At 42.2% G+C, this 21,797-nt stretch overlaps 1 protein-coding gene across 3 annotated transcripts in view; it reads right to left on the reverse strand.

The window, feature by feature from the left end:
* washc4 (WASH complex subunit 4) overlaps nucleotides 1-21,797 on the reverse strand; it is a 165,182-nt gene that overhangs the window by 30,468 nt on the left and 112,917 nt on the right. For all 3 annotated transcript variants that reach the window (XM_073065929.1, XM_073065928.1, XM_073065926.1), the window contains exons 27-32: nucleotides 17,331-17,397; nucleotides 17,160-17,246; nucleotides 16,755-16,902; nucleotides 7,695-7,791; nucleotides 6,592-6,788; nucleotides 4,351-4,450 (exon numbers count right to left, since the gene is read on the reverse strand). In XM_073065929.1, coding sequence (XP_072922030.1) covers nucleotides 4,351-4,450; nucleotides 6,592-6,788; nucleotides 7,695-7,791; nucleotides 16,755-16,902; nucleotides 17,160-17,246; nucleotides 17,331-17,397 — 696 coding nt within the window. The remainder of the gene's footprint in view (nucleotides 1-4,350; nucleotides 4,451-6,591; nucleotides 6,789-7,694; nucleotides 7,792-16,754; nucleotides 16,903-17,159; nucleotides 17,247-17,330; nucleotides 17,398-21,797) is intronic.

A 21,797-nucleotide genomic window follows, 5' to 3' on the forward strand; every position in this document is an offset into this window, starting at 1 on the left:
GGATGTTGTCTATATGGACTTCAGTAAGGCCTTTGACAAGGTTCCACACGGAAGGTTAGTTATAGTTAGGAAGGTTCAATCGTTAGGTGTTAATACTGAAGTAGTAAAATGGATTCAACAGTGGCTGGATGGGAGATGCCAGAGAGTAGTGGTGGATAACTGTTTGTCAGGTTGGAGGCCGGTGACTAATGGTGTGCCTCAGGGATCTGTACATGGTCCAATGTTGTTTGTCATATACATTAATGATCTGGATGATGGGGTGGTAAATTGGAATAGTAAGTATGCAGATGATACTAAGGTAGTGGATAATGAAGTAGGTTTTCAAAGTTTGCAGAGAGATTTAGGCCAGTTAGAAGAGTGGGCTAAACGATGGCAGATGGAGTTTAATGCTGTTAAGTGTGAGGTGCTACATTTTGGTAGGAATAATCCAAATAGGACATACATGGTAAATAGTAGGGCATTGAAGAATGCAGTAGAACAGAGTGATCTAGGAATAATGGTGCATAGTTCCCTGAAGGTGGAATCTCATGCATAGGGTGGTGAAGAAAGCTTTTGGTATGTTGTCCTTTATAAATCAGAGCATTGAGTATAGGAGTTGGGATGTAATGTTAAAATTGTACAAGACATTGGTAAGGCTGCATTTGGAGTATTGTGTACAGTTCTGGTCACTGAATTACAGGAAAGATGTCAACAAAATAGAGAGAGTACAGAGAAGATTTACTAGAATGTTACCTGGGTTTCAGCACCTAAGTTACAAGGGAAGGTTGAACAAGTTAGGTCTTTATTCTTTGGAGCGTAGAAGGTAGAGGGGGGACTTGATAGAGGTATTTAAAATTATGAGGGGGATAGATAGAGTTGACATGGATAGGCTTTTTCCATTGAGAGTAGGGGAGATTCAAACAAGAGGACATGAGTTGAGACTTAGGAGGTAAAAGTTTAAGGGTAACATGAGGGGGAATTTCTTTACTCAGAGAGTGGTAGAGAATGAGCTTCCAGTAGAAGTGGTAGAGGCAGGTTCGGTATTTTCATTTAAAACAAAATTGGATAGGTATATGGACAGGAAAGGAATGGAGGGTGATGGGCTGAGGTGCAGGTCAGTGGGATTAGGTGAGAATAAGCGTTCAGCATGGTCTAGAAGGGCCGAGATGGCCTGTTTCCATGCTGTAATTGTTATATGGTTAACATACGAGGAGCATTTTGGCAGCTTTGGGCCTGTACTCACTGGAATTTAGAAGAATGCATGGGGGATCTCATTGAAACCTACCAAATCTTGAAAGGACTAGATAGGGTGGATGTGGAAAGAATGTTTCTTATGGTGGGGGTATCCAAAACTAGAGGGCACAACCTCACAATTGAGGGGTGACCTTTCAGAACAGAGGTAAAGAGGAAATTTTTTAGCCAGTGAGTAGTAAATCTGTGGAATGCTCTGCCACAGACTGCGGTGGAGGCCAAGGCAGAAATTGATCGTTTCCTGATCAGTCAGGGCATCAAAGGATATTCTGAGAAGGCAGGTATATGGGGTTTAGTGGGATTCGGGAACAGCGATGATGGAATAGTGTAGCAAACTCCATGAGCTGAATGGCTTAATTATGCTCCTATGTCTTATGGTCTAATGTAAAAGACTCAAAGGCAAAGTTTAGGGGTAGAATTTCAGAGACTGGACACGAAGCAGCTGAAGGCACGCCCCTAAACACCTGAGAAATTAAATTTAATGCCGGAGGAGCAGAGATCAGAGCCTGGAGTTGCTCGATCTTGAGCTCCAGCACTCTGTGAGGAGCTTTTGCTTGAAGCTGGTCAGGAATGCAATGAAGTAGTCAGGTATGGTAATAAGGAAGGAGTGGGGACGAGTTCAGGAAATGGGGAAGACAAAGGGGTCTAATGTTCCAGAGGAGACAGGGCCTTAGTGACAGCACACGTGTGCTCAGAAACCTCTTTGGTCAAGTACAAAACCTGATTCTGCATCAAGCCTGGGAGAAGGGGATAGGGTTATCATCAGGGATCAATCATTCACTACTAACAATTCAGGAAAAGGGCAGGACTGGTGGAGCTGCACAACGTGTTACTGGTTGCTGTTATCATGGGAGAGTGTGTGTGGAAGGCTTGTAAAGTTATTATCTCAGTTCCAGTGATCTAGTTCAATCTGGACTTGTGTGGAGTTTGTACCTCCTCTTTGTGATGTGTGGGTTTTCTCCCCCCCGGGTGCTCTGCTTTCCACCCTCTTCTTGAAGACATGCAGTTTGGTAGGTCCACTAGTCTAAGGGTGTAAATAATTGGTAGGAGATGGGGGAAGTTGATGGGATTGAGAATCAGAATCAGGTTTATTATCACCGGCATGTGACATGAAATTTGTTAGCTTAGCAGCAGCAGTTCAATACAATACATAATCTAGCAGAGAGAGGAAAAAATAAATAAAACATAATAATATACAAACTAGTAAATCAATTAAGTATATTGAATAGATTTTTTAAAATGTGCGAAGCAGAAATACTGTATATTAAAAAAGTGAGGTAGTGTCCAAAGCTTCAATGTTTATTTAGGAATCGGATGGCAGGGGGGAAGAAGCGGTTTCTGAATCGCTGTGTAAGTGAGAAAAGTGCATGCCCTGAGTGCTGGAGGTCCTTTAATAATGGTCGCCGGCTTTCTGAGACACCGCTTTCTAATGATGTCCTGGGTACTTTGTAGGCTAGTACCCAAGATGGAGCTGACTAGATTTACAGCCTTCTGCAGCTTCTTTTGGTCCAATGCAGTAGCCCTTCCATACCAGACAGTGGTGCAGCCTGTCAGAATGCTCTCCACGGTACAACGGTAGAAGTTTTTGAGTATATTTGCTGAAATGCTAAATCTCCTCAAACTCCTAATAAAGTATGTCCGCTGTCTTGCCTTCTTTATGACTACATCAATATGTTGGGATCAGGTTAGATCCTCAGATCTTGACACTGAGGAACTTGAAGCTTCTCACTCTCTCCTCTTCTGATCCCTCTATGAGGATTGGTTATGTGCTCCTTCGTCCTGCCCTTCCTGAAGTCCACAATCAGCTTTATCCTCTTACTGACGTTGAGTGCCAGGTTGTTGTTGAGGCACCATTCCACTAGTTGGTATATCTCATTCCTGTATACCCACTCGTCACCAACTGAGATTCTACCAACAATGGTTGTATTGTCAGCAAATTTGCAGATGGCATTTGAGCTATGCCTAGCCATAGTCATGTGTATACAGAGAGTAGAGTAGTGGGCTAAGCCCTAGTGTGCCAGTGTTGATCATTGGCGAGGAGGGTATATTATCCCCAATCTGCACAGACTGTGGTCTTCTGGTTAGGAAGTCGAGGATCCAATTGCAGAGGGAGGTAGAGGCCTTGGTTCTGTAACTTCTCAATCAGGATTGATGTTATCAATCAGAATGATGTTATTAAATGCTGAGCTATAGTCGATGAACAGCATCCTGTTTGTGTTGTCTAGGTGGTCTGAAGTCATGTGGATAGCCATTGAGATTGCATCTGCCATTGACCTATCGTGGGGATAGGCAAATTGCAATGGGTCCAGGTCCTTTCTGATGCAGGAGTTCAATCTAGTTATAACCAACCTCTAAAAGCATTTCATCACTGTTGATGTGAGTGCTACCGAGCAGTAGTTATTAAGGCAGCCCACATTATTCTTCTTAGGCACTGGTATAATTGTTGCCTTTTTGAAGCAAGTGCGAACTTCTGCCCATAGCAGTGAGAGGTTGAAAATGTCCAAATAAGTGAGGGGAAATGAGAGGGGATGGGGTGAATGGGAGCTCATCTTTCTCTGAGGTCAGAGGGAGAGGGTAGAGGCACTGACTCATGCTGAAATGTTCACATTACTTCTGTGAATGTGAATAATGAACCATATGCCTGGAATTACTGGTAATGTTTGTCAGTCCTCAGGTCACACAAGGTTTCCACTCTGTAAGCCAATTTTCTCTGCGCCTGTTTTCTATTTCATCCCACTGCAAAAACTTACTAATTCTTTAATTTCATTATCATCTCAGCGTTATCCATAACTAAACTAGTGGAATATATTCAGCATCCAATTATTAATGAATTCGATGAAACATCAGTTTGAGAAATGTTTTAAAAATGTATGGGAGAACTAGCACTAAAGTCTGATTCTGTAAAGTCAGGTCATCAGTAACTCAGGGAGTCTCTGAATACTGCAGTTCAGATTTCTTTTAAAGGTGGATTGAGAATTTAGAATCATAATATTCCTTATCGCTGTGACGCTGCCATGGGCCACCTATCACTAACAGTGTGCCACTGCACCTCACTGTAGGTGAATCTGTCCAGTAGGCAGAGGGCTCTGATAGACATTATCATTAATGTTGAACACTTGCCTTCCTTGTCCTTTTGCTCCTGACTTTCCTCAGCAGCTGTCTGATCCCCTCGGAAGAAAATTCTGGCGCTGCTCAGTGAGAAATACAGTAGCTCAAACTCCTGGAGACAGAAACCAATGGAATCAACATCAGCAAGAGGTGAAGCAACATGGCTTTACCCTAATCCAACAGCAATGTTCACTATCTGATCAAAGTCAGTGCTCTCCTACTTTACACAAATTCAACAGTTTCACAATGGCAACAAACACAGAAGGTCAGGCAGCCCCTGAGGAGAGAGGAACAGATTACACTCTGGTTGAAGATCTGTCAGAACTGGAGGCATTGTGGAGAATGACCAGTGATCATTAATGGAGAATGTGTGGAGCAGGTTAAGACCTACAAGTATCTGGGAGTACAGTTAGACGAGAAGCTAGACTGGACTGCCAACACAGATGCCTTGTGCAGGAAGGCACAGAGTCGACTGTACTTCCTTAGAAGGTTGGCGTCATTCAATGTCTGTAGTGAGATGCTGAAGATGTTCTATAGGTCAGTTGTGGAGAGCGCCCTCTTCTTTGTGGTGGCGTGTTGGGGAGGAAGCATTAAGAAGAGGGACGCCTCACGTCTTAATAAGCTGGTAAGGAAGGCGGGCTCTGTCGTGGGCAAAGTACTGGAGAGTTTAACATCGGTAGCTGAGCGAAGGGCGCTGAGTAGGCTAAGGTCAATTATGGAAAACTCTGAACATCCTCTACATAGCACCATCCAGAGACAGAGAAGCAGTTTCAGCGACAGGTTACTATCGATGCAATGCTCCTCAGACAGGATGAAGAGGTCAATACTCCCCAATGCCATTAGGCTTTACAATTCAACCGCCAGGACTTAAGAACTTTTTAAAAGCTATTATTAATGCTTTTTGAGATAGTGATTTAGATGCATATCATATTTTTTACTGAGTTAAGTATTGTATGTAATTAGTTTTGCTACAACAAGTGTATGAGACATTGGAAAAAAAAGTTGAATTTCCCCATGGGGATGAATAAAGTATCTATCTATCTATCCATTCCTTTTTCCACAGATGCTGTGAGCTTCCCCACAATTTCACTCTTTACAGCATCTCCAGCTGGATCTACAAATGGAATTTCTTTTGACCACAGTTAGTTATCAAAATTTTGTACACTCTTTGTTCTGATTCAGCCAGGTTGGCTTAGCTCGCTGCAATTCAGTCCGAGTCAAAGACAAAGCTCCCTCCTGACGCCAGCAGTTAATGAGAATATTAGCATGTACAGTGGAAGTGGGTGCTATCCTTTGGATGAAACCAGGTGAATCCAAAGGACCACTGGTAGAGTGGGCTCACGCTCAACCTTCCCTTCCCAACTAAAAGACTTGAGTTTGCCACCTTCACATCTTGTGAGGGAGTCTAGCCCTCTAATATATCCAATGATTATAACACTTTCTGAAACATTCCATCTGGGTGCCCAAAGGACACAAGGACTGCAGCAAAAGTTCTCAATTTAATACTGGAACCTTCAAAAGCAATGACAGATCACTTAAATGTAATGTTTTATGTTTCCCCTATATGCCAATTCTGACAGCTCTGGGCTGTAAAATATCTGAATTTCTTTGCAAATTCTTTGTTCAGTAAATGGAATCAAACAATTTTACTTTCCCCTCAGGCACGCATCCAAGCTGCACAATTTCCTGGTAACAAACATCGTGATTTAAAACTACAAATTGTCATGTGTGGACCACTCCCCACACCAGGACTAATGCTGGCACTAACTCATGTGCACCAGAGGCCGTCTATCACTGTGCTCCTCCGGAAGTCCAACACTGCAGTAGATGCCAGATTAAAACTGCAGCGAGCACAGCAGCCTTGATTCAAAGAAGCTCTCTCCTGGGAGAAGTCAAAAATGCTTATTATTTGAATGAGTTTCACTTCCTACTCAAATTAATTTTGAACGTAAAAATAATGTTCAACACTTTAAGCAATATTTTTAATACGTCCAAAGTGCTACTGAATGCTTGTGACTATCACACTGTGTCCCACTGACGATTCTGGAGCCTCCACACTGGCAAGGGGCAGCAGCAGTCACGGCCTGGAGTATGGATGGGATCTGGGAGTTGAGATGGGTTCAAGTGGTCCTGATCCACCTGATCCCATCCCAAGGGAGGCAGCTGCCACACTGGAACACACAGCGGGGTCCAGGCCAGTGACGCTGGGTTACAGACGTTCACTGATTACATTCATATTATTTGCTTGAGTACCTGTAAATAGATGTCTAGCCGTTTCTGGGTTAGATTCATTGTTTGCAGCAGCTTTTCATCCTGATTGGTTGACTGGAAGTTTTGCTGTTTGACAACTGCATTCTTCTCTTTGATGTATTTCTCTCTCACGGATTGAAACCAGTGTAATGAGTCAAACTCCTGGTACTGATCCAGCAGCTTAAGGATGTAGGCAACTCCTATAATGAATGACGAAGGAGACAGCAGAATGGAAATGAATCAGACTGATGAAAGATTGCAGTGGTCTGTACACCTCTATGTGATCTGAACCTAGCAGTGAAGGGACAGAAAAATTGATGGAGGTGCAGCTCAGCCAGAGCAACAAAGCAGATGGAACCCTCTCCACTCTCTGGAAGTTTCTGTTTGGCATGTGTCTCCCAACAAGCATTGATGAGAGAGAGGAGTGTGGTGTGTTTGTCTTGGGAGTGGGGATTGCAGAATGAGGTAGGTTTAGGAAAGATATCTAACTCCACACAATAGTTTAAAGTGGAGGATGATAGATTCATTCGTAAGGGCATCAGAGTTATAGGGAGAAGCCAGGAAAATGGGGTTGAGAGGGAAAATAAATCAGCCGTAAACAAAGAGTGGAACACACTTGATCGGCCGAATAGCCTAATTCTATTCCTATGCTTTATGGTCCAAGTTGCAAGACCTTTAAAGAATTTGCACATGATGCAAGTTCATTAAAAACTACTGGTAACAGCTAGGTTGTTCTGACTGAAGGACAGCTCCACTCTCAGATGAGCCTATTCCAACCTCGAATGACAATCCATGTAGAAGTACTCACTGCCATTTTCATTATGTCAGCAGCACTGAGAACAGCTGAGCAGAGTTTTGAATAAAGCTTAAACACCATCTTATTTAGAGAGCGCAAAATGCCTAAGACAGGAAACTCCCTGGAATCATTTCTCACAAGCTAAATGCTTTCTGCCCTTGAGCTCGAAACTGCTGTTCATTTATGTTAATCTCAGGCAACGTTTTAATCTCAGTTAATTTCTTAATTTAAAGACAAGTCCCAAGGACATGTCACAGGTAAATAGCTTAATTCATTCATAGGAAGGTCAGGTGGGTATATGTTGACCTACCCATTGCAAACCCATCATCTGTGAAAGCAGCTCCAGATTTATTCTTCTTGTTCAACTTCTCCTTGCAGCTTATTGAGTGATCAACAAAATTCAGTGTCTGAAATGAACAAGGATGATCGTCAATGAAATGCAGGGTGTAAAACAAAATTAACGACTACTACTGAACAATATCTACAATAGCTTGTATTTTCTATTGTCTAGAAGGATGTTGCAAGCTCATTATATTAAGCTTGTCACTGTATACACTTTTAGAAAATTCTCTGCACTTGAAGAGCAGCGATGTCCTTGTTACTAGACTGATGTAATTCAGACACAGCAGTTCAAGAGCTGGCCAATTTAAATTCAATTCACACAATAATCTATTGTTAAAAAGTCTTCAGGTCTAGTAACAGTGACTATGACACTAGCAGAAACTGCTGGCAAGGTCAGAATCTTTTGACCAGTTCAAGAACCCTTCAACAGCCACCTTCTTCAACGTGTCACCCTTCTGAACACAGTCCCACAGAGAGCTCCAGACTTTGAATGCAGTGATGATGGAGGACCATGGGATAGTTCCAAGCCCAGATCGTGTGCAACTGGAGTGACCCTGCTGGTTTCTCCGTGCCCATGGAGGTCCTGGATTTCAGAATGCTCTAGGGGAGAAGTGCAGTGCATTTGCACATGGTATAACACTGTGTGCCGGTGGGGAGTGGGGGAATTGAATAGTCCCAATGTGGTATGATAAAGCAGACTGGTTTGTTCTGGATGCAGTTGGAGCTGATCTCATCCAGGCAAGTGGAGAGTTCCTGCAGGGACAGCTGGACTGCTGTCGGGGTGATCTTCCTCTGTATTCACAACCCTAAATGTAAGAGCACCTTGGCCACAAGTGTGTTGTTCAATAAAATGCACCAGAATTATTTGTTTCAACCTTCCCAACAACATCTCCAAGCCTGTAGTCTCTGCACCTATTTTCACTCCAAATCACCTGAGTAACTTGGAAATGCATCAGTAGTTCTCCACTATAGGCTGGTTCCAACTCCAGGAGATCCTTCCCCAACAGCACTGTAGAAGTACTTTCAGTGGCGAGGAGGCAGAAGAAAGGAAATTATAGGTCAGTTAGTGGTAGTGAAGACGTTGGGAGTTGATTGTTAAGGTGGTGGTTTCGGGGGACCGTGGAGGCATATGGCCGTAGACAGCGTGGTTTTCTCAAGGAAAAGTCTTGCCTGACAAATCTGTTGGAATTCTTTGAAGAAATAACAAGCAGGATAGATAAAGGAAAATCAGTTGACGTTCTGTACTTGGATTTTCAAGCAGCCTTTCACAACTTGCCATACTTAAGGCTGCGTAACAAGTTAAGAGCCCATGGTAGTACAGGGAAGATTCTAGCATAGATAAAGCAGTGGCAGGAGGCAAAGAGTGGGAATAAAGGGAACCTTTTCTGACTGGCTGCCGGTGACTAGCGATGTTCCACAGGGGTCTGGGTTGGGACAGCTTTGTTTTACGTTATATGTCAGTGACTTGGATGATGTAACTGATGGCTTTGTTACAAAGTTTGTGGATGATACTAAGATAGGTGGAGGGGCAAGTAATATTGAGGAAGTACAGAAGCTACAGAAGGACAGATTAAGTGAATGGGCAAAGAAGTGGCAGATGGAATATAATCTGAAAGCGTATGGTCATGCACTTTGAGATAAAAGGGCAGACTTTTCTATATGAAGAGAAAATTTTAAAATCTTAAGTTTACCCCTTGGAGTGTGCCAATTACCATCCAATCTCCTTGATAAATGCTAACCTCAAGATATTTTCCAAAGTCTTAGCCAGTAGACTTGAGATAGTAGTTGGGAAAATAATTAGCCCAGATCAAACGGGCTTTATCAGGGGACGTCTCGCATCTGATAATATTCACCGGCTCTTACACATAAAATCCCACCTGCCTGTGGCCTGCTATTTCTAGATGCTGAAAAAGCGTTCGATCACCTTGAATGGCCATATCTTTGGAGAGTTCTAAAAGAATTTAAGTTCGGCGATAAATTTATCAATATGATTCAAATACTGTATGCTAATCCTTCAGCCCGGGTATGTGTGGGAGGAGGTTTCTCAGAGTTATTTGACATAGGACAGGGCACATGACAAGGGGATCCTCTGACTCCTTTAATTTTTACTATATCTATTGAACCGCTTGCACATTTAATTAGAAACTCTCCTCAGATCTCCCTTATTAGAATAGGTACACAACATCACATTGGATATCACTTTATGTGGACGACATACTACCATAGATTCCGGATTTTAAGCTGCTACTTTTTTCCCACATTTTGAACAGCTTTGAACTTTGCGGCCTTTAATACGGAGCGGCTAATACATGATTTTTTTCATGCCGCCTCGTAAACATTTTGCCTCATAACAGTAGACCAATAAAATTGATGAGTAGTTCACAGAGGTCCAATGAAATTGTACGATAAATCAAGCGCACTTTCACAATTAAATTATTGTAAATCAGTCATTTGTACTCACCCTCATCAACATGGAAAACACTCGAAGCATTGTGCTGCCTTATGGCAGTTATTTAGTTTATAATATTTTCGCTTAGTAATTCATTTTCTAGTTAAAGTTAGAAGAGTTTTAACTATATTTGTTTTCTGTACTACATCGCGGGATGCTATGACGTCACACCCGGTTTCGCGGTGTCTTGTGGGAAAAATGCCGTTTGCGATAAACGGAAAGGAGGGGGTCGAGCGGCGGAGCGAACGCTACTTTTAAGTTAAAGGCGATCAATAACTTTTCCTGGTAGGCTGCAGTATATATATTTTTTACCAGTCGTTAGGAAATATTGGAATGTTGTTCAGTAAAGAAGTATACGCAACGTATATTTAAAAGTAGCCGCGTTATGGGCACGGTTCGAAAAAAAGCATTTGCAATATGTATTTGTTTTTGTTACCATATGGATTTAATTAAAAGTTAAAAAATCCTCACGTGTAATATCTTTCTGTGTAAATATCTCATATTACAACGTGGGACACCTGCGGCCGAAAATCCGGTGCGGCCTTTACAATTAAAAAATTGATTTTATTTCTAAAATTAGAGCCAGCGGCTTTTAATCAGGTGCGCTCTGTAGTCCGGAATCTACGGTAGTTTATCTGGCAAATATTCAACAAACTCTCCCCTATGTTTTAAAAACACTGGAGCAATTTGAATTTCTTTCAGGATAAAGTTAATTTGTCAGAATCAGCACTGATGCTGATTAAGGTGTCTCTCCCTCCCCAGATTAAGGTTACAAAAGAGGTCCTCTACTTGGGTATTAAAGTTAATTCTTCCCTATCATCTGTGGCTAAAACAAATTACTCTCTAATTTTGAAAAAAATAAAAGATATTAATAGATGGAGACACCTGCCAGCATCAGTCCCAGCCAGTATATCGGTCATTAAAATGAACATTTTACCCCGCATTAATTTTATCAGCTCAATGATCCCACTTGCAGGATATTGGCAAAAACTGGACTCCTTACTACCATGCTCTGTTTGGAACGGTAAACGACCCAATATAAAGTGGGTCTACACTTTACACTATAAAGTGGCTCTACAATTCAAAAAGTCAGATGGGGGATTGGCATGTCCAAATTTTAAATTGTATCACTGGGCATTTGTATTAAAAAGTCTTAGCTATTGGATGGAGGAGGATGAAGTTTTGTCATGGAAAAATATAGAACAAGAGCTAATAGCACCAATAAGGTTGAAGGACTTTCTCCTTATAGGTAAGTCTACCAAAAACTGTGATTTGTATTATGGTCCATTTTTAACCCATATGCTACAAGTGTTCAGAACAGCAGAAAAATTCCCAAAATTTAAAACTGTATGGTGCAAATCTACTCCATTATGGAATGATAATCATCTTCTATCTGGGGAGAAACCATTAACTAACAGAACTTGGGAGGATAAAGGTATTATTACTCTTCAAGATATTAATGGGGCAAGTACTATATTCAGCTCTCAAGAACTGGTATCTCGATATAATATTGATAAACACTCTCTTTTCTTCTACTTTAGAGTAAGATCAGCTTGTAAAGCCTATGGGGTTCCCTGGGAGTCAGATTTAAGGACCATCCCATTTTAAGTTGGATACAGAGTGCTCCAGGACAGATAGTGTCATTTATCTATGATAAATTAAAACTCCCAGAAATATATGCCCACATCAAGAATGAAAGTCTGGGATACATCTGAATTGGGACAAGACTTAGACTGGGATGTGATTTGGGATAATGCTGCCAGTGCTTTGAAAAACCCAAATCATCGGTATATACACTTGAAATTCTGTCATAGAGCATATTTAACACTGAGAATTAGACATCAAATGGGACTGGTTCCTGACCCATATTGCTCATTTTGCCCCCACGGAACCATTGGCTCTTTTATACATGTTGTATGGGAATGTCCAGGGGTTTTTGGTTTGTGGGGGAAGGTTATCATACTCTTACAGAACTAACGGGGGTACAATTACCAATGGACCCCACTCTACATCTTCTAAATGATGACTCCCATCTTTCCCTTACGGAAAAAACACGCAATGTGTGGCTGGCAGGCCTGACTGCAGCTAAGAAGATTATACTCCAGCGTTGGAAACCTCCTCATGTTATTTCAAGTACTCACTGGGTTCGGAGCTTTTTGGACATTTCTTACCTGGAACTATCATCAGCAAGAATAAATGATGCACGACCAAACACAATCTTAATATGGACAAATTTGATATCTAACTTAAAAGATCTTCTGTTAAAATAGGAATGCTGTGTCTATGCACTACTATTCAGTTGGTTGGTGGAGGGGAGAGGGATGAGGGGGGAGAGAAGGGTGGGGGGAGAGAGAAAGGTGGAGGGGGAGGGGTGGAGGGAGGGGATGGTGATGAAGGTTGGGGGGTGGCTGGGTTACACAGTCAAAATGTAATCAGCAACTGATTGTATTGAATGTAATTTGTGGTGTTGCAATAAAAAAGTGATTTAAAAAATCAGAAGTTTAAAGGGACTTGGGAGTCCGTGTGCAGGATTCCCTAAAGGTTAATTTGCAGGTCGAGTCTGTGGTGAGGAAGGCACATGCAATGTTAGCAACAACTAGAATACAAAAGCAAGGATGTAATGTTGAGGCTTTGTAAAGCACTGGTGAGACCTCACTTTGAGTCTGTGAGCAGGCTTGGGTCCCTTATCAAGAAACGCAATATTGATGTTAAGGATACTATCAGAATGAGCTATTCAAGTGCAAAAAAGATTTATTTGTTTTATCGACTACACAAAAGCATTTGATAAAGTAAAGCGCAATAAGTTATTTGAAATATTACAGGAAACTCTAGATCTAGACTCGAAAGACCTCAGCCTAAGCAAAAATCTGTACTGGGAACAAACAGCTGCTGTAAGAATAGATGGAGAAGTGAGTCAGTTTACAAAAATCAAGAGAGGTGTTAGACAAGGGTGCATTTTCTCCTGATTTGTTTAATGTGTACAGTGAAACAATATTACAAAAAATAAGAGACATCTTAGGAATCAAAGTTGGCGGTGAAAACATCAATAATTTCAGATACGCAGATGACACTGTTAATTGCAAGTACGGAGGAAGAACTACAAAACTTAATTGATATAGTAGTTGAAGAAAGTGAAAAAATGGGTCTATCATTTGCAAAAAGACAATGTATGGTGATATCCAAACAGAAGGAGAATCCTATCTGCAGTCTGAGAATAAATGGGGAAGACATAAAGCAAGTACAGAACTTTTGCTACTTAGGAAGGTGGGTATACATGAGATGGCAGGTGCGACATGTGACATGAAGAATAGGGATGGTAAAAGACACCTTTACGAGAATGAAAAATATACTGACCAACACTAAACTAGGCATGACAACCTGCCTCAGAGTACTGAAATGTTACATTTATCCAGTTATGGTATATGGTTCAGAATGTTGGACAATATCTAGTAACATGACGAAATGAATTGAAGCAGCAGAGATGTGGTTTTTGAGGATGCAAAGAATATCATGGACAAAACGAATATCTAATGAGGATGTCATGAACAGAGCAAGCACAAGAAGAGAAATAGTGCATGAGATCATGAAAAGGCAACGCAAGTTCATTGGAAATGTGATTAGGAAAGAGGAGATAGAATCCATGGTAATTATGGGAAAGATTGAAGGGAAGAAAGCAACAGGAAGGCAAAGACAAATGATGATGGAGACAACAGCCAGAGAACTGGAAATGAATACCAATGAACTGATCCACTTGACCTGAAACAGGAGTGTGTGGGCCATGGCAGTCAAAGCTCAAACAGGGAATGGCACCTGATGATGATGATGTACTGACACTGGAGAGGGTTCAAAAGAGGTTCCAGGACTGAACGACTTGATATATTAAGAGTGTTTGATAGCTGTGGGCCTGTATTGACTTGAATTCAGAAGAATGAGGGGTGACCCAATTGAAACCTATCAAATGTTGAAAGAGCTTGATAGAGTGGATGTGGAGAGGATGTTTCCTATGGATGTTTCTGAGGATAATGCCTCAGAATAGAAGGATGTGCTTTTAGTACAGAGATTAGCTATTATTAATGCTTTTTGAGATAGTGATTTAGATGCATATCATATTTTTTACTGAGTTAAGTATTGTATGTAATTAGTTTTGCTACAACAAGTGTATGGGACATTGGAAAAAAAAGTTGAATTTCCCCATGGGGATGAATAAAGTATCTATCTATCTATCTAGAAGGAATTTCTTTAGGCAGAGAGTGGAGAATCGGTGGAATTCGTTGACACAGGTGGCTGTGGTGGCCAAGTTTTTACATGCGTTTATGGCAGCAGTTGATAAATTCTTAAATTCTTGATTGGTCAGGGCATGAAGGGAATTGGACACAAGGCAGAAGATTGGAGGCTGAGAGGAAAAATAGACCAGCCATGATAGAGGAGCAGACTTGATGGGCCAAATGCTCCTGTATCTTATAGTCTATATTATTATTATTTATCTCTGAGGATTGTAAATTCCTTGGAGTCACCTACCCAGAGCTGTAGAGGCAGGGTCATTAAATATATTCAGAATGGAGCCTTGCAGCCTATTCCATTCAATATTGGAGGGATAGTGCAGAGTACAACAAGGTGCCAACATGCAGGATATTCAAGTGAACTCTGCTGATAACACTGCTTTTACAATATGTGAACTTCTTCAACTGAGTGCAACTTTTGACCAATTTACTCTAATACAGGAAAGCTTTCATGTACCTCAGCTAAGTATATGGGTTGGTACCTTCCATGAAGGCTGAGTCCATGTTGTTCCATGTTCCAAACTCCTGCCAGTTTGTCCCTCTGTGGACAGTGGATGGCCTAAGAGCTTCACCTCCAACTTTTCAAATTCGCATTTCTTTTGGTTCAGAGTGATTCCAGTCTGTTTCAATTTCTCCAGGGCAGCTTCCACTCTTTTGTCTTTTGTCACTCACTCCAAAGACAAGTACATCTTCCATGTAGCAGACTACTCCTTCAAGTCCTGCCAAAATTTGGTTCACCCTCATCTGAAAGAGTTCAGGTGCTGGTGAGATGCCAAAAGGGAATCTCTTGAAGGCATGGTGTCCATATGGTGTGATAAAGGTTGCAAGCTTCTGTGACTCAGGAGCTAAACAGATCAGCCAGAACCCTGAGTTTGAATCTAGTTTGATAAAGAACTTTGAGCACATATTGGGTATGCTGGGTGGAGCAGAGGGCAGAATAAACTTCTCCCATCTCACTGCATTATTCAATTTTACTACGTAAAAACAGATCTTCACTGTGGTTTGGGAACAGGAACAATGCCTGCATATCAGTCAGTAGGTCCATTCACTCCAGTTATGATGACAAGCACCTCCATTCTTTCTGGTTCATCTTTGACTTTGTTTATCAGTGGAACTGGTACATGCCTTGCTGTGGTCAGAGAGTAGCACTTCACTCCTGGCCTCAGTTGGATAATGTACTCTTCTTTTTGTACTCCAGACCTGTGAACAACTCTCAGTACTTCACCTCACTACAGGAAGGACATGGAAACCATAGAAATGGTGCAGAGGAGATTTACAAGCAAGTTGCCTGCATTGGGGAGCATGCCTTATGAGAATAGGTTGAGTGAACTTGGCCTTTTCTCCTTGGAGCTTCGGTGGATGAGAGGTGACCTGATAGAGGTGTATAAAATGATGAGAGGCATTGATTATGTGGATAGTCAGAGGTTTTTTCCCCAGGGCTGAAATGGCTAGCACGAGAGGGCACAGTTTTAAGGTGCTTGGAAGTAGGTACAGAGGGGATGTCAGGGGTAAGTTTTTTTTTAATTAACGTAGAGAGTGGTGAGTGCATGGAATGAGCTGCCAGTGACAGTGGTGGAGGCGGATACGATAAGGTCTCTAAGAACCTCCTGGATAGGTATATGGAGCTTAGAAAAATAAAGGGCTATGGATAACCCTAGGTAGTTCTAAGTACACATTCAGCACAGCATTGTGGGCCGAAGGACCTGTATCGTGCTGTAGGTTTTTTGTGTTTCTATAAAACAATCATCTTTTAACTTGTGTTTACTGACATGCCTTTATAGAAACATAGAAAACCTACAGCACAGTACAGGCCCTTCGGCCCACAAGTTGTGCCAAACATGTGCCTACCTTAGAAATTACTAGGGTTACCTATAAGCCCTGTATTTTTCTAAGCTCCATGTAACTATCCAAAAGTCTCTTAAAAGATCGTATTGTATCCACCTCCACCACCATTCCCGGCAGCCCGTTATTGTAATGGAAAAATCACAATATGGCCAGTTTTCAAAGAGCACAGTCCCCTGCAGCTGACAAACACTGTGTTATGATTATAGGTTTTTCTCAGCAGTGGCAATGAACCACCTTGGTTTCACGATTTCCAGTGTTATGCAACTATAGAGAAGCCCCTCAGCATCAGCTGATCCTTTACTCTGTGTTTCTGCCACTGAACTGTACACGTATCAATTGCCCTGTTGAAGGGTGGGCAGTATGCATCAAGGGTGGACATCCTGTTGCGATGATTCTTCAGCTTCCTGCTCAGTAGAAGCAGGAAGTTGAAAAACAGCTGGACGCGCAGACTTACCAGTGGCGGCACGATGATGTAGAAGTTACGCAGGTGCATATTTTTAGAGCTACGAAATTCAGGAGAAAATACATCTACCAGCATCTTGAAGTATTCAGTGCCTTCAGCAGAGTTCCGGGTGAGATCCGTGAGGACAGAGTCCAGCTGTCTAATATTTAAAACAAACACACAGCAAAATGTAAACCCTGAGAAAACGTTTAATTATGAGCCATAAGAAAATAAAGTGCTTCTCAGTGTACACAAATGGGAAAACAAAGATGGAGGAGAGCTAGTCCATATCAGCTGTAACATACAACCAGAGCAAAGAAAGGGAACACGTGATGCTCAATTTAGTAGTTGTAGTGGTATCTAGCTCTGTCACACGAGGTAGGGAAGTTAAATCCACCCATAGCTTGTTGACATTACCTGCCAGCTGTTTGAGTTTCCTCAGAGAGTTTCTCTTCTTTCACAAGCTCCTCAAAGTTCACAATATCCTCCAAATCTGGAACAAACCTAAAATAAAGAGAGTCACCACAAGCTCCATGCAGCTCACAGTAATTTTGAACAGCTATATGTAGCTTTGTAATTAAAGTTCACCTTATAGCATTACTGCAGCAGTGCAGTCCACCAGATCGTATCATCCGGACATAGCCCATTGCATTCCCTGCAAGGAAGGTCATTTGAATAGGTAAGCACAAGTGAACATTTGAACATTAGGAGCTTTTCACAACCAGAGAACAAATGCACCAGCTGAACACATTTCCCATGCTTGGAAGTAGTTTCCACTACAGGGAGCTGGTCACCTCAAGGCAACAGGAGGCAGATAAATAGGTGACTGTCAGGAGAGGGAAGGGAGAAAGTCAGTAGTGGAGAACACCCCTGTGGTGGTACCCCTCAACAATGAGTACTCCACTTTGAGAACTATTGGGAAGAGGGGGAGCTACCTGGGGGAAACAACAGCAGCCGTGCCTCTGGCACAGAGTCTGGCCTTGTGGCTCAGAAGGGTAGGAACGGAATAGGATGGCAGCAGTCACAAATGAGAGGAAGTCTGCAGATGCTGGAAATCCAAGTAACACACAGAAACTCAGCCGACCAGACAGCATCTATGGGAAAGAGACAGTCGACATTTTGGGCCGAGACCCTTCAGCAAGACTGAAGCAAAAATGCAGCAGTAATAGGGGATTCTATAGTTCAGGGGACAGACAGGTGATACTGTGGGCGCGCAAAGTCTGCAATGTTTCTGAATCATAATATCCTGAAAAGGGAGACTGAGCAGCCAGAAGTTGTGGTACATATTGGTACTAACGACATAGGTAGAAAAAGGGAGGAGGTCCTGAAAAATGAATGCTGGGAGTTAGGAAGGAAGCTGAGAAGCAGGACCTCAAAGTAATCTCAAGATTGCTGCTTGTGCCACGCAACAGTGAGGATAGGAATGGAATGAGGTAGCAGATAAATGTGTAGCTGAAGATTTGGAGCAGGGGGCAGGGATTAAGATTTTTGGATAATCAGGACCTTTTCTGGGGCAGGTGTGACCTGTACAAAAGTGAAAGGTTGCACTTGAATCCAAGGGAAACCAATATTCTTGTGGGCAGGTTTACGAGAGCTGTTGGGAGTGGTTTATACTCCAGTATGATCGAGCTGAGGATGAGCCAGCAGGTTTACAAGTAGATACCTAGATGATGGAAGTAAGGAAGGACAAGCCAATGATTCGATACAAATGCAGACAGTACAAAGAATTAAATTGTACCACAGAAGCAAAATTCAAGGTGACGTACTTAAATGTGTGTAGCATTCAGAATAAGGTAGATGAACTTGTGCCGCAATTGTACATTGGTCAGTATGCCATTGTGGGTATCACTGAGTTGCAGCTGAAAGAAAGCCATAGTTGGGAGCTTAACATCAAAGGATATACTTGTATCAAAGGGACAGGCAGGAAGGCACAGGCAGTGGTGAGCCTCTGTTGGTAAGAGATGGAATTACAACTTTAGAAAGAGGTAACATAGGGTCAGAGAATGGCACAATTGTAAAGGGGGACTTCAATACACAAGGGGATTAGAAAAATCAGGTTGGTGTCAGATAATAAGAGGTGGAATTTGTTGAATGCCTATGAGATGGCTTTTTAGAGCAGCCTGTACTTGAGCCTACTCGGGGAAAGGCCATCTTAGATTGGGTGTTGTGTAATAATCTAGATCTCATTAGAGAGCTTAATTTAAAGGAACTCTTAGGAACAGTGGTCATAATATGATTGAATTCATACTGCAATTTGAGAGGGAGAAGCACCAGTCACATGTATCAGTATTTCAATGGAATAAAGGGAATTACAGTGGCATGAAAGAGAAGCTAGCTCAGGTGGATTGGAGGAAGATACTGCCAGGATGGTGGCAGAGCAGAGATAGCTAAAGTTTCTGGGAATAGTTCACAAGGAGCAGGATAGATTTGTCCCAGAAGAAGCAGTTATCAAATGGTAGGGCTAGGCAACCGTGGCAAAGGAAGTTAAAGACTGCATAAAAGCCAAGGAAAGGGCATATAAGGTAGCAAATGTGAGTGGGAAGTTGGATGATTAGGAAGCTTTTAAAATCCAACAAAAGGCAATCAAAATATGCAATAAGGGAAAAGATGAAATATGAGGGCAAACTAGCCAATAACATAAAGCATGATACTAAAAGTTTTTTTTCAGTTATATGAAGAGTAAAAGGGAAGTGAGAGTTGATATTGGACCACTGGAAAATGATGCTGGCAACGTAGTAATATGGGGAGAAAGAAATTACAAATGAATTTAATGGGTACTTTGCATCAGTCTTCACTGTGGAAGGCATTACCAGTATGCCAGAAATCCGGGCAAGTGTCAGGGAGCAGGAGTGAGTGCCCTTGCTATTACAAAGGAAAAAGTGCTAGGCAAACTGAATGGTCTTAAGGTGGATAAGTCAACTGGACCAGATGGACTATATCACAGAGTCCTGAGCGAGGTTATTGAGGAGATAATGGATGCATTGGTCATGATCTTTCACAAAACAGTTGATCCCGACATGGTCCCAGAGGACTGGAAGAGTGCAAATGTCACTCCACTCTAAGAAGGGAGGAAGGCAAAAGAAAGGAAATTATAGGCCGGTTAGCCTAACCTCAGTGGTTGGGAAAGTGTTGGATTCTATTTTTAAGGATGAGGTTTCAGGATACTTGGAGACTAATGATAACACAAGTCAAAGTCAGAAATGTAAAGGGAAATCTTGCCCTGACAAATCTGTTAGAGTTCTTCGAGGAAATTACAAGCAGGGTGGACAAAGAGAGGCAGTGGATGTCACTTTCTTGAATTTTCAGAAGGCATTTGATAAGGTGCCACACATAAGGCTGCTTATCAAAATAAAATTCTATGGTGTTACAGGAAATGTACTGGCATGGATAGAGGAATGGCTGACAGGCAGGAGGCAACAAGTGGGAACAAAGGGGGCCTTTTCTGGTTGACTGCCAGTGACTACTGGTGTTCCACAAGGGTGAGTATAGGGACCGCTACTTTTCACATTGTTTGTCAATGATTTGGATAATGGAATTGATGGCTTTGTGGCACAGTTGCAGATGATATGAAGATAAACAAATGGCAGATGGAATACTGTGTTGGGAAATGTACGATAATGCATTTTGGTAAAAGGAACAATAGTGTGGATGATTATCTAAATGGGGAGAAGGTTCAAACATCAGAGGTGCAAAGTGCACAACTCCCAGAAGGTTAATTCTGTGGTAAAGAAGGCAAATGCGATGTCTAAAACACACACAAAATGCTGGAGGTTTTTTCCCTCCAGCATTTGTGCATGTTGCTCGGATATCCAGCATCTGTTTGTGAAGGAAATGCAATGTTTACATTTATTTCAAGGGGAATAGAATTTAAAATCAAGGAGATAATGCTGAGCCTTTATAAGACACTTGTCAGGCAGCACTTGGAGTACTGTCAACAGTTTTGGGCCCCAAATCTCAGAAAGGATGTGTTGTCATTGGAGAGAGTCTGCAGCAGGTTCACAAGGATGATTCCAGGAATGAGGGGGTTAACATGAAGAGCATTTGGCAGCTTCGGGCCTGTACTCACTGGAATTTAGAAGAATGCGTGGGGATCTCATTGAAACCTACCGAATGTTGAATGGGGTGGATGTGGAGAAGACGTTTTCTACTGTGGGGGTATCCGGAACTAGAGGGCACAGCCTCAAAAGCGACTTCTTAGGACAGACGTAAGGAGGATTTTCTTCAGCCAGAGAGTTGGAATCTGTGGATGCTCTGCCACAGACTGTGGTGGAGGCCAAGTCGTAGGTATGTTTAAGGAGTGTTTCCTGATCAGTCAGGGCATCAAAGGATATGGCGAGGAGGCAGGTGTATGGGGTTGAGTGGGATCTGGGATCAGCCATGATGGAATGGTGGAGTAGTCTCAATGGGCTGAATGGCCTAATACTACTCCTGTCTTATGAACTATACTTAAAGATCAAATCAGCCCTCCGCAAAGCAAGTGGCATGAAATGCACAGCACAGACACTTGACTCAAGTGGTGTGTATCAGGTTTACACTGCACACAAACCCACTCTCTCCCCTTATCCTTATTCCATACTCATCCATCCACATCGTTTTCCCTGAAATGCACCCTTTCACCTCAAACATACCTGTGATAACGACATGCATCACAGATTGGTCTGGCAATCACTCTGCCTAGGACCACCAGAAACTCCAGAGAGTTGTGGACATAGCTCAGCACACCACAGAATTCAAACCTTCCCCATGGACTATCTAAACTTCTTGCTGCCTTGATAATGCTGCCAACATAATCAAGGACCTCAACCAGCCTGGACATTTTCTCTTCTCTCCCCTCTCAACATGCAGAAGATCTAACAGCCTGAAAACATGCAGCACCAGGCTCAAGGACAGCTTTAAATAAATGTGCAGAGTAGTTTCTAAACGGGGAGAAAATCTAAATATCTGAGATGCAGAGGGACTTTGGAGTCCTCGTGCAGAACACCCTGAAGGTTAAGTTGCAGGTTGAGTTGGTGGTGAGGAAGGCCAATGCAATTTTAGCATTCATTTCAAGAGGTC

The sequence above is a fragment of the Hemitrygon akajei genome, chromosome 14 (assembly GCF_048418815.1).
Source record: "Hemitrygon akajei chromosome 14, sHemAka1.3, whole genome shotgun sequence".
Classification (NCBI taxonomy): domain Eukaryota; kingdom Metazoa; phylum Chordata; class Chondrichthyes; order Myliobatiformes; family Dasyatidae; genus Hemitrygon; species Hemitrygon akajei.